Source organism: Chiloscyllium plagiosum, unplaced genomic scaffold (genome assembly GCF_037043375.1).
Source record: "Chiloscyllium plagiosum isolate Xiang-an unplaced genomic scaffold, Cpla_swu_hap1 HiC_scaffold_2, whole genome shotgun sequence".
NCBI classification, from domain to species: Eukaryota; Metazoa; Chordata; class Chondrichthyes; order Orectolobiformes; family Hemiscylliidae; genus Chiloscyllium; species Chiloscyllium plagiosum.
Genome location: NW_028270140.1, coordinates 73,439,494 through 73,453,504, shown reverse-complemented (window position 1 = coordinate 73,453,504; position 14,011 = coordinate 73,439,494). Strand labels below are relative to the sequence as shown.

The 14,011-nt window shown below is 39.4% G+C and overlaps 1 protein-coding gene across 2 annotated transcripts in view; it reads left to right on the top strand.

The window, feature by feature from the left end:
* Nucleotides 1-14,011, top strand: part of cep78 (centrosomal protein 78) — an 84,428-nt gene that overhangs the window by 54,211 nt on the left and 16,206 nt on the right. The window contains exons 10-12 of one of the 2 annotated variants that reach the window (XM_043712611.2): nucleotides 5,905-5,922; nucleotides 8,674-8,803; nucleotides 10,957-10,999. In XM_043712611.2, coding sequence (XP_043568546.2) covers nucleotides 5,905-5,922; nucleotides 8,674-8,803; nucleotides 10,957-10,999 — 191 coding nt within the window. The remainder of the gene's footprint in view (nucleotides 1-5,904; nucleotides 5,923-8,673; nucleotides 8,804-10,956; nucleotides 11,000-14,011) is intronic. The other variant, XM_087997741.1, reaches the window with a different exon arrangement.

Below are 14,011 nucleotides of genomic sequence, written 5' to 3'. Positions count from 1 at the left end.
CCACCTAAATGTTGTTAATAAAAAAAATACAAGAGCAAACTAGTCAGGAGTACATAAAATGGATTTTAAAAACTTTTGCATATATAAAAACATAGTTAAAATAAACATTAGTCCCTTAGAAGCAGAAATGGGATAAATTGTATGAGACATGAAGAAATGGCAGAAGCATTGAAAAGTATGTAGAATACTATCTAATAACTGTTAATACTGTCTAGTCAGTCTACTCTACGTAGAACATAGAAGTGTAGTGGACAGTGAAGAAGGTTAGGAGAAAGTGAGGACTGCAGATGCTGGAGTACCAGAGTTGAAAAATGTGGTGCTGGAAAAACACAGCAGGCCAGGCAGCATCTGAATTGATGTTTCGGGCATAAGCCCTTCTACCTCAGATTACAACAGGATCTTGATCAGATGGGCCAATAGGCTGAGAGGTGGCAGATGGAGTTTAATTCCGATAAATGCGAGGTGCTACATTTTGGGAAAGCAAATTTTAGCAGGACTTATACACTTAATGGTAAGGTTGTAGGGAGTGTTCCTGAACAAAGAGACCTTGGAGTGCAGGTTCATAGCACCTTGAAAGTGGAGTCGCAGGTAGATAGGATAGTGAAGAAGGCATTTGGTACACTTTCCTTTATTGGTCAGAGTATTGAGTACAGGAGTTGGGAGGTCATGTTGCGGCTGTACAGGACATTGGTTTGGCCACTGTTGGAATATTGCGTGCAATTCTGGTCTCCTTCCTATCGGAAAGATGTTGTGAAACATGAAAGGGTTCAGAAAATATTTACAAGTATGTTGCCAGGGTTGGAGGATTTGAGCTGTAGGGAGAGGCTGAATAGGCTGGGGCTGTTTTCCCTGGAGCGTCGGAGGCTGAGGGATGACCTTATAGAGGTTTACAAAATTGAGGGGCATGGATAGGGTAAATAGACAAATTCTTTTCTCTGGGATGGGAGATGTCCAGAACTAGAGGGCATAGGTTTAGGGTGAGGAGAAAGATATAAAAGAGACCTAAGGGGCAACGTTTTCACGCAGAGGGTGATATGGAATGAGCTGCCAGAGGAAGTGGTGGAGGCTGGTACAATTGTAACATATAAAAGGCATTTGGAAGAGTATATGAATAGGAAGGGTTTGGAGGGATATGGGCAGGATGCTGGCTGGTGGGATTAGATTGGGTTGGGATATCTGGTCGGCATGGAGCGAAGGGTCTGTTTCCGTGCTGTACATCTCTGACTCTATGACAATACAGTGCATAACAGGCCCTTGGGGCCTCAGTGTTACGCCAAATTGTGAACTCATCCAAGCCCACCCCCCTACACTATCCTATTATCATCCATATGCTTATCTAAGGACTGTTTAAGTGCCTCTAATGTGGCTGAGTTAACTACATTGGCAGGCAAGGCATTCCACACTCTTTCCACTCTCTGGTTAAAGAACCTGCCTCTGACATCTGTCTTAAATATATCACCCCTCAATTTGCAGCTGTGCCCCCTTGTGTAAGCTGACGTCGTCATCCTAAGAAAAAAGACTGTCACTGTCCACTCTGTCCAATCCTCTGATCATCTTGTATGTCTCTATTAAATCCCCTCTTAGCCACCTTCTCTCCAATGAGAACAGACCCAAGTCTCTCAGCCTTTCCTCATAAGGACTTCCCTCCAGACCAGGCAACATCCTCTGCACCTTTTCCAATGCTTCCACATCCTTCATGTAGTGGGGCGACCAGAACTGTACACAGTATTCTAATTGAGGCCGCACTAACGCTTTGTAAAGTTGCAGCATGACATCACTGCTCCGGAACTCAATTCCTCTACCAATAAAACCTCACACATGGTATGCCTTCTTAATAGCACTATCAACCTGAGTGGCAACTTTCAGGCAACTATGTACATGGACATCAAGATCCCTCTGCACATCCACACAACCAAGAATCTTTCCATTGACCCAGTATTCTTCCCAAAGTGAATCACCTCACATTTATCTGCATTGAACTTCATTTGCCCCCTCTCAGCCCAATTCTGCAGTTTATCAAAGTCCCCTTGCAACCTGCAACATTCTTCCACACTGCCCACCACTCCACCGGCTTTAGTGGAGTTAGATGCAAAGTTACTAAGCCATCCAAGTATGTCTGCATCCAAGTCATTTACAAAATGACAAACAGCAGTAGTCCCAAAATGAATCATTGTGGCACACCACTAACAACTAAACCCCAGGCTGAATATTTTCCATCAACCACTGCTTGCTGCCTTCTTACAGAAAGCCAGTTTCTAATCCAAACTGCTAAATCTCCCTCAATCCCATGCCTCCGCATTTTCTCCAAAAGCCTACCATGTGAAACCTTATCAAAGGCTTTAGTGAAGTCCATGTACACCACCTCAACTGTCCTACCCTCATCCACATGCTTGGCCACCTTCTCAAAAAACTCAGAGGTTTGTGAGACATGACCTGCCCTTGATGAAACCATGTTGACTATCTCCAATCAAATTGTCGCTTGCTAGATGATTATAAATCCTATCTTTTATAATCCTTTCCAAAACTTTTCCTACAACAGACGTAAGGCTCACAGGTCTGTAATTGCATAGGTCATCTCTACCATTCTTCTTGAATAAGGGCGCAACATTTGCAATCCTCCAGTCCTCGAGTACTAAACTTGTAGACAGTGACAACTCATAAAGATCAAGGCCAAAGGCTCTGCCATCTCCTCCCGAGCTTCCCAGAGAGTCCTTAGATAAATCCCATCCAGCCCAGGGTACTTATCTACTTTCATACCTTCTAGAATTGATAACACCTTAACTAACCTCAATCCTTTCTAGTCTAGTAGCCTGTATCTCCGTCTTCTCCTCAACAATATTCTCCATTTCCTGTGTGAAAGCAGATGAGAAATATTCGCTTAGCACCTCTCCGATCTCCACAGGGTTCACACATAACTTCCCATTTCTGTCTTTGGCCCTATTCCTACCCTAGTCATCCTTTTATTCCTCACATTCGTATAGAAAGCTTTAAGGTTCTTCTTTATCCTACCTGCTAAACACTGCTCATGTCCACTCCTTCCTCTTCTTAACTCTCTCTTTAAATCTTTCCTAGCTAATTTGTAACTCTCCATTGCCTCATCTGAACCATCTCGTCTCAACGTCACATAAGCCTCTCTCTTCCGCTTAACAAGAGATACCATTGATTTCGTCAACCACGGTTCCCTTACCTTCTCAGTTCCTCCCTAACTGACAGGGACATACCTATCAAGGACATGCAATATCTGTTCCCTAAACTAGCTCCACATTTTGATTGTTCCCATTCCTTGCATTTTGCTACCTCATTCTATGCCTCCTAAGCCTTGACTAATTGCATTATAATTGCCCTTCCCCCATCTATAACTCCTGCCCTGTGGCATGTACCTAACCCTTTCCATCGCTAAACTAAACATAGTCGAATTATGGTTACTCTTTCCAAAGTGCTCACCTACCACTAAATCAAATACCTGGCCTGATTCATTACCAAATACCAGATCCAGTGTGGCCTCCCCTCTTGTCGGCTCTTTGACATATTGTGTCAGGAAGCCGTCTTGCACACATTGGACAAAAACTGATCCATCCGATGTACTATAGTTATAGCATTTCCAGTCAATGTTGGCGAAGTTAAAGTCCCCCATAATGGCCACCATGATCACTACAGATGATCAGTAAAGTGATGGAAAGTATCATTAACAGTGCTATCAAGCAGCACTTACTTAACAATAACCTGCTCACTGATACTCGGCGTGGGTTCCGCCCGGGGCACTCATCTCCTGACCTCATTATAGCCTTGGTTCAAACATGGACAAAAGAGTTGAATTCCAGAAGTGAAGTGAGAATAACTGCCCTTGAAATCGAAGATGCATTTGACTGGTTGTCACATCAAGGAGCCCAAGCAAAACTGGTAAAATTTTCCGCTGATTGGTATCTTACCTGGTGCATAGCAAGATGATTGCGATTGTTGGAGGACCGTCATCCCAGTTCCAGACATCTCTGCAGGAGTTCCCCAGAGTAGTATCTGGGGCGCAACCATTATTAACAGCTTCAACAATGACATTCCCTTCATCATAAGATCCGAAACTGGTATGTTGCTGATGAATGTGTAACTTTCAGCACTGTTCACAATTTCTCAGATACCAAAGCTATCCATGTCCAAATGCAGCATCACCTGGACAATATCCAGGCTTGGGCTGAAAAGTGGCAAGTAACATTATGCCACACAAATTTCAGGCAATTACCATCTCCAATAAGAGACAATCAAATGATCACCCCTTGGCATGCAGTGACATTACCATCACTGAATCCCCCAATATCAACATCTTGGGAGTTAAGTTGACCAGAAACTGAAATGTATTATCCAAGTAAATATGGTTGTTAGAAGAGCAGGTGAGAGGCCAGGAATCCTACAGTGAGTGTCTCACCTCCTGATTCCCCTAAAGCCTGTCCACTACCTGCATGGTTCAAGTGAGGAGTGTGATGGATGAGTGTCTCTCTAACAACATTCATCGGTATCTTACAGATGTTTTGCACATCACTGCACCCAGCACTGCAATATATTCAAAACAAGTGCCACTTCTGATGCCTTTTATTTCCTGAAGCTGGCATTTAGCGTGTCACCTTTCAACTTTTTGTGGCAGAACCTTCCAACATCTCCATATCTGTGGCATTCATGTAGAGCAAATACTTCAGAGATCATCGCTACACCAGTCTTTTTGACAAGGAAAAGATTATTCTTGTGAATGACTGGTTCAGATTCTTCATTTGACCTAGTTTAAGTGCCTTACCTCTTAGTCTTGACTTCTGAAAGCCCATCTCTTCAGCCAAGGTTTTAGTCACATCAATCCAATTTATAAAAAACATTATTTTTGTCATGCAATGTCTTGATGTTTTAAAGATGCAATATAATGCAAGTTTTAAAGTGCTGAAGGTGCAATAGTACACAAATACATTGTTCAACATAAATTGCTGGAAAAACTCAGCAGGTCTAACAGCATTTGTGGAGAGAAAGTAGACTTAATGTTTTGAGGGAAGTGATCCTTCTTCAGATCGAGGGGTCAAGAATGTGCATGTCGCGATATAAGGCACGGAGTATGGATTCAGAATACAGCAACAGCAGCTGACTGAGAAGCATTGTACATTATGGAGATACCTGCAACCCTGGGTGGATTCAAAACATGAAGAATGAAATTTAACTTGGAATCCATATGGGATGTGAGACTGAGAAATGTGATGTAGCTGTGGAAGCGAGTTTTGGTAAATACCTTGTCAAATATCAAGAGCAACAATGAAAATAATGACAAGTGAACAAGAAAATAGATTAGAACTGAAATCGTTTTGGAGAGAAGTGCAGAACATCTTCAAGGTGGGCATATGAGAAAGACAGATGGTAGTGAGTTAAACACTGAAAAACAAATAACTGAGGATGCTGGAAATCAGAAACAAAGACAAAATCAGAAATTGCTGAGAAAACTCAGGAAATTATTTTGGGGAAGGGTCCCTGGACTTGCAACCTTGACTTTGCTTTCTCTCCACGGAAGCTGCCAGACCTGTTTGTAAACTTCTCTTCATTTTAAGGAAACAAGTTCCTTTTGTCTTCACCGAAGGGTCTGTTTCCATGCTGTATACCTCTATGACTATGACTCTGTTGTTGGCTGCATTTTCCTGGACTGTGCACAAAAATTTCTGAAATTCTGTCACATAAAAATATGTTAAATATATAACTAAAATTGTTGGTCTCTGGAAAGCCCTCTCTTTTATCAATGTGCATGCTAAATTTGGTTTCACTCTTATGTATGTTTGGACGTCTTTACTAGCTTTTATGCATCCAGAATTAATCAGCATATGAGTAGATGTAAGTTTTCAGAGCTTAATGTTATTGAAATTATTTCTGTTTCTTTTAATGCTGCAGTTATATGGAAGTATTGTGGTAAGGAAATAGTATGTGGTGATAGTTCTGGCATTTGTGGTATTCTTTTCCATTAAATATTAGTGATTGCAGTCTAGCAGTTGAATGCAATATTTCTTACAGTTACCTGTCAAACAATCATATTTAGCAAAATTTCCTCCTTCATTGAACAAAAATGTCCTGGCAGTATCCAAGTTAAACCTATTGTGAATACTCAATAGCAAGGTGGTTCCCTTGACAGTTATAAGATCAGAGGTTTTCTTGTTTGCTGCTGCTTCTGTTGTTCTGAAGCTGAATTTTGTTTGTTTCTTTCCTGCCTGATTGTTTGTTAAGCAAGAACTCCAAATATGTATCTACGTGCTTGAGAGGAATTGCCCAAAAGCTCAGAATTTAAATGCCCATAGAATCATTAGTGAGAATTTATTCTGTAGATAGACAGGTAGGTCTGCAAAGAACCTAGATGATCTTTTCATCATTTTATGCATGAATTATCTTTGTCTCTCTGAATTTGCTTTCTCATCTTATTTTTATTTGATATAAGTATGAGATGACTGTTGCCAGTTTATTTCATTCCAAATCCAAATGTAGCCTTCATTTGAAGAGTAATAGATTTACAATATAAATAGGACTTTAAACTAAATAATTTGGGAGATGGGTTCAGTGCATGGAAAAATTAAAAAATCAAAGCTAAAGGAGAAGGTATGATTGCAGGTTTGTGTTGGGGCTGATTGTTACCATAAAAGGTAGGGACAGAATTTGTGAATATGATATTGTACCAAGAAACCATAAAAGTATAGAGAATTTCAATAAGGGAACAAATTTAAAGGTTTTGTATCTTAATGCGTGAAGCATTTGAAGTAAGGTAGCACAAGTCGACGTAAATGAATATCTCATGGCCATTATGGAAACATGATTACAAAACTGGAAATGTAACATTCAAGGATAGTTGACTTTTTGAAAAGATAGGAAAGTGGTTGGGTGGCATTATTAATAAATAATCAAATGAGGACAGTTGCAAGAGATGATCTTGGCTTGGATGATGTAGAGTCCACTTGGCCGAAGATAAAAATCAGCAAGGGCGAAAAGACCTTGGCAGGAATAGTGTACAGTACTAAACTGTAGCCACTCTGTAGGAAAGGCTACAAATCAACAAATAATGTGAGCGTGTAAAAAGAACCGAACAATAATTATGTGTGACTTTAATCTTCATTTAGTTGAGTTACTCAAATTAGAAAGGGTTGCTTCAACAATGGAATCATAAAGTGCATTAGGGATAGCTTCCAAGAGCAATATGCTGTGGAGCCAACCAGGGAGCAGGCTATCTTACATCTGGTAATAGCTAAATCACGAAACCACTTTCTATGAATAATTTTCTATGAATTTAAATCTTATATATCTTTTGGTTTAAATTTATAGTTGACGACAAATAGAGGAAAATATTTAATAAATATAGGAGAAAATAATGTTATGGACAAGGCCAGACCATTCAAAACAGACCATAACTTTACAATTTGTTTCGGTGAGTGTACAACGAAAATTACCCAGAGTAAGTTAGCAAGGTTGACTACCAGGTAAAACAGACAAAAAAAATGTATTCACAAAATTACACGATGAAACACAAAGAACAGTGGCACGGTGGCTCAGTGGTTAGCTCTGCTGCCTCTCAGCGCCAAAAACCTGGGTTCGATTCCCCTCCTTGTCTGTGTGGAGTTTGCACATTTTCCCCCCCTGCGTGAGTTTCCTTCGGGTGCTTCGGTTTCCTCCTACACTCCAAAGCTGTGCAGGCCAGGTGAATTGGCTGTGCTAAATTGCCCATACTGTTAAATGAAATAGTCAGGGGTAAGTATAGAGTAAAGGAATGGGTCTGGTGGGTTACTCTTCGGAGGGTGATGTGGACTTGTTGGGCCGAAGGGCCTGTTTCATACTGTAGGGAATCTAAAAAAAAATAAAGAACCTCTACAGAACTCCTTTTAACCAAACTAGACTTAATTATGCTGTTCCGAACACACACCACAGTCCCAATAAACAAACCTCCTTAGAAACCAGTATAAATGAATGGAACAGATGCTTGAAGTTTGAAGGGCATGAAGAGAGAGAGTTTGTTTACACACAGCTCACTGTTCAACTCCCAACTAGTTCTGGACTGAACTAAACTGCTCAGCCACAGAGCTGACCACTCCCCTTTCATTATGCAGGTCACTTCTAAAACATGACCACTTGGGCCTGAAGTCTCATCTGTTTACATCTAAACAAAAAGGCCTCTCAATACCCTTTAATCTCTGTACCAAACCAGACTAATTGACACAGAGAGCGGTTTATTACCCCTCTGAAAGAAACCAAGAACACAGTATCCTTGAGAAAAGAAACAGCTCTTAGAAAAAAAGAAACCAGCTTTATGATGATAATATGTCAAAATTATATGATACATGGAGAAAGGTGCAAATTTGAAACACATTAACAACCGAATGGGCTTAAAGTTTCTCTACATAAAAATTCACAATTAAATCATCTTCAAAACTAGTAACACTTCCTTTCCTCTATTGGTAGAGAATTAGAATGTAGGACCAAATCTATAAATCATGTGGTCCCAAAATCAGAGCACAATATTTTAGTCCAATCTCCAATCTATCTGCCCTTTGAATTTAGCTCCCATTGGGAGTAAAGGAGTACTAATTCATTAATGTGATTTGTTTACATAGTGACATTGCTTTGTTAGGCATGCCAGTAAAATTCAGTTGCTCGACAAATTGTAAATGTTATCTGTCACTTTAGGTACAAAGACGTTTACAGAGAATGGCAAGAAAAGAGCTCCTAGTTCTTCAGATTTTAACCCAGAACCACTGCCACCAGGTTCAGAGGGGTATGTACCGTGGCGTACTGCTGCACGTGCTAACCGATTCAGGTAACTTTTTCAATGTACCTTCATTTTTATGGTCTTTTTCTCGTTTGTATTAGATCCTCAAAACAAAATTCCTTGAGCTTTATCAGATTAGATGATGTTCCATATGTTTGTGGGTTTGGTTAGTGCTTAGTTGTGTGGACAATGGACAGTCCTCAAGTTAGAGTCAAGATTTGAGTGGTGCTTGAAATGCATAGCAGGTCAGGTAGCATCTGAGGAGCAGAAAACTTGACGTTTCGGGCAGGAGCCCTTCATCAGGAACGATGAAGGGCTCCTGCCCGAAACGTCAATTTTCTTGCTCCTCGGATGCTGCCTGACCTGCTGTGCATTTCCAGCACTACTCTAATCTGCAGTCCTCACTTTTGCCTAGTCCTCAAGTTAGATCAATGGAAATTAGATTTTTCTCATCTTTTATTTCTGTTCCTTTCAATAGTCACCCCAATGATCTGGATCTTAAAAAAAAATCTCTTATACTCAATTTGAGTTTTTTGCTAAGACATCAGAGCTCTTGTCTTTTTGGATAACCAGTATTAACACCAAGGAGACTTGGGTTACCCAATTTGCAACACATGCAACAATAAATTGCATTAATATTGTACTTTTTAATGTAGAAAAATCTTCCCAACGCCTCTTAGCATTAAAATAAACTAAAACTAAAATAGTTAAAGTCCAAAAAAAAAATTGAGGGTACATAAATCATTATCCTAGAGTTGAGTTTTAAGTAGTGTCTACAAAAGATGTGGAGGGACAGAGGTTTAGGGAGAAGGTTGGAGAGTGTGGGACCTGGATGACTGAAGGCACAGCTGCTTAGTGAGTGGATAATGCATAAGGGGCTAGAGTGGAATTCTGCAGAAAGTTGAATTTGCATAACCATTCATGGAATTTGGATATTGCTGACTGTACCAGCATTTGTTGCCCTTGAGAAGGTGGTGGTGAGTTTCCATTAAGGAGGACACTGGAGTCATAAAGGAGAAAACCTGGAACTAAAGAATAACATAAAGAAAATAACACGCTTCCTTTGTAAATAAGACTGGACATACCAAATCCAATTGCTAAAAGTTAAATGGAAAATTGATTATGGTAGGAGGAATGTCTAAGAAGGAAAGGAGGTAGATGCTGAAACAATAACAGTAGTGCAAAGAGAATATGTTCCTTCTAATGTAATAAGGGAGTGATTGCTCAGAACAGTCATGAAAACTCTTTTTGAATGTTGATGAGGAGAATCAGACCACTAGGGGTTCTGAGTATTTTATCTCAAAAGGGTGAGATGGTTCTTTTTACTTTGAATCAGGGAGACAGTTTTTGAAAATGTAAATAAGAAGTATCAAGGCGAAGAAAACAAGGCTGATGCCTTTAGTCCATCTTTCTTCAGTAGAAATGTAACAAATAGATTCAGTATTAGAGAGATTATACCAAACATCCTGCTTTTACTTGAGTAACAAAGTTTTCGTGTGGAAATGTACACCACCTCAAATACCAGCTAACGAGGAATGGGAATTGTTCCATCAACTGGTCTTTCCATCTGTGTATTGTAATGGAATTTTACAAGTGGATTCATTACTACTGCTGTAGTACTTGTTCACATACTGAGAAATAGCTGTGATTCATATTACTATGTCAGACACATTATCACATTATCAAAGCTTACCATTGAAGTTTGTCTAGTATTAAGCAGTTATGTTTTGAATTATGTCACAATATATATTTACAGATATTAAGTTATTTTGCAGATGAAGGAAATATATACAGTCCTACTAAGATGTACAAACTTTAAGGATTCACGATCACCACCTGGCCTGCATTTAGTTAGCTGATCTCATTAGGATCAACACTTCATGTTTTAATGTTAACCACAGCATTTTGCAAAAGGATCATTGTCAAATAATTACTGCAAATATACACACCTCTGGATATCAGATAGGAGTAGTTGGTAACAGTTCATTGGCTATTAATATTTGATTTCTAGGCTTTTTCCATTTAAAAAAATACTGGTTGATTAAGTAGGACATGCTAACTTGCTAGTCTCCATGGCTGAAAGAACTGGTTTCAGAAGAGATGTAGATGATTTGCTATTGATTAGTTAATTTGAAATTGGTGTGTTAAGTAAATTTGGTTACAGGATTAGTAATTGATGGTATTGATCTTATTATTAACAGGAATTTTCACCTAGACTCGTCACACCAAAATAGGGATGTACAGGTAAAGGCATGATGGTAAATCATAGCAGTTCTTGTTTTTTAACTGTTTTAAAGCTGCTGTTGTGTTCCAAATTACAATTTCAAATCCAGATGAAACTGAACAAAACTGAACAATGCTGCAACTCCTATGTATGATACCACTGAAGCATATATATTTGTGTAATTGTTATTTTGCATTTACAAATGATCAATATTTTAAGTACTTTCCAATTGCAATGCATAGCATTCTGTAGAGAAGATTTGTAGCTCAGGTTGAGGTTCTGGATGTAGGTTTGCTTGCTGAGCCGGAAGATTCGTTTTCAGATGTTTCGTCACCATACTAGGTAACATCTTAAGTGGGGTTCTGAATGAAGCAGTGGTGGTGTAGCCCGCTTTCTATTTATCTGCTTGAGTTTCCTAGGGGCAGTGATGTCATTTCCTGTGGTGACCTCATTTCCTATGGTGATGTCATTGCCTGTTTTTTTTCAGGGGGTGGTAAATAGGATCCGAGTCAATGTGCTTGTTGATAGAGTTCCGATTGGAATGCCATGCTTCCTTAACCAGGAAGTTAGGGAATCATCCTTGGTTCAATAGAGAGTGCAGGAGGGGATGCCAGAGCAGCACCAGACATGCTTATAAATGAGGTGTCAATCTAGTGAAACTACCAAACAGGACTACTTGCATACCAAACAGCATAAGCAACAAATGATAGGCAGAGCTAAGCGATCCCACAACCAATGGATCAGATTTAAACTCTGCAGTCCTGCCACATCCAGTTGTGAATTGTAGTGGACAATTGAACAATTCACTGGAGGAGGAAACTCCACAAATATCCTTACATACAGATGAGGAAGGACACCACTTTGACTGGGACAACACATCCATCCGAGGACAAGACAAACAGACACGTGTACGGGAATTCCTAGAAGCATGGCATTCCAACTGGAACTCTTATCAACAAACACATTGACTTGGATCCCATTTACCACCCCTAAGAAAAAGAACAGAAAATGATGTCACCACAGGAGACTCAAACGTATAAATAGAAAGCAGGCTACACCACCAGTGTTTCATTCAGAAGCTCATTGAAGATGTAACCTAGTATGATGACACAACGTCTGAAAATGAACCTTCCAGCTCAGCAAGCAAACCTATATCCAGGTAATGTTTGACTTCAACAAGTTTCTAATTAGAATCACCAGTGATGTGATATCAAATAAGTTGTTGAAGCTGCAGGCTGACAAGTCCTGGTGGGCTTCATCCTAGAGTCTCAAAGCAAGTGGTTAGTGAGATAGTTGACACATTGTTTTTAATTTTCTGAAACTCCCTTGATTAGGGGAAAGTCCAATTAGATTGTATAATAACAAATATAACTCATTTATTCAGAAAGTTACAGAAAGCAGGAAATTATAGGGTAGTTAGCCAGGCATCATTGGAATGCTATTTGAAGGGATTAAACATGTTGTAGAAGATAGTCAGGCAGAGCCACTGTGGTTTTGTGAAAGGGAAATCATCTTCAACCAATCTATTGGAGTTCCTTGAGAAAGGAACACTTGATATAGATAAAGGGAAGTACTTCAGTTCGAATTCCAGAAAGCATTTGATAAAGTGCCACAGAAAACAAAAGAACAAATAAAACTGTGGCTCTTTACTTCTTCCTTGTACACCAATCTAACAAGTCCCTATCCAGCACCATGATCTTCTACACAATGAAAATCTTGTCTTTAAAATCCTATTGTTTCACCCAGATAAAAGATATTGCTTTGGGAACATGAGTGGGTCTCGGTTGTGTCTTTTTTTTTGTATGATGAGTCAGCATGATTTGTTGCAGACTTACTTGCATGCTTTCCAGAATCATTTTGTTGTTATATTGGTGATTGTCAACCCTGTTTTCTGCTTTTGTAATTAACATTGCTTGAGATTTCAACCCTCACCCTTTTTTTCATGTTGTATTTTCTTTCCTTCTTTAGCTGTCTATCCCCGGAAATTGATTATTCATATTTATATAATGTCAATTGTCTAGCTGTCACAACTGCATTTTTGGTTTGTTTTTCATGGGATAAGGATGTTACTTGACTGTAAGCCAAAAATGTTTGTGCATGCCTAATGGCCCTTAAGATAGTAGTAGCCTTCTTGGACTGCTGCAGCTCATGAAGAATAGGTACTGTTATTAAGAAGAGAATTCTAAGATATTGACTCAGTGATAATTAAGGAGCAGTGATAAAGTTTCAAGTCAGGATGCTGTGTGCCTTGTAGGGGAACTTGCAGCTGCTGGTGTTCCCATGTATCCATTGCGGTCTTTAAAGATAGTAGAAGGTTGGGGGGTTTTGAAGGTGCTGTTGAAAAACTGCAGTGAGTTGCTGCAGTACACCTTGCAGGTGATGCATATGTTCTACACAGAAAGATTTATAATTCTTTCCATCCTCCTTCCTACTTTCTCCGCTCAGTTCATCATCTTCCACACAAATTTTAAATGTCCTTTCCAGAGGCAAAAGGACATTCCTCCTTGTCTCACCTATCACCCAGTTTTTTACCATCTCAATCTCTGCCTGATCACCAAATGCATCTCCCTCGCCCATTCAACAATCCAAAGGGACCATTTTCTCAATAGCACTTAATATCTGCTTTGCTTGTCCAGCCTCCGATGAAAGTAACAGAGAACTGGTATACTAACAGACTTTGCTGGCGAGACTGCAATTTACACTTATTCCTAATTAATATGCTATCTTTCCAGTTTCTTTTTCTTCTATTTGGTTTGATTTTCTTCTGTATTATTCGTGTTGGGTGAATCACATACATTTTCTTTCGTCACTTTAACCTCTATTCAAAAGGAAGGTCAGTTTTAATTGTTCCACTTTTACATATCTAGTCATTATTTTAATTATTGGTTTGATTATGACAGGGTAAATATGATCCGTTATCTTGCCAGCGTTTCCAGTTGTTGCTAATCTTCTTTGATCTTGCGTTCACTAAAATATTTGCCTTTGTACTAGGAAAAAACAGCATGACATAACTTGAGTCAGGTATAATCACA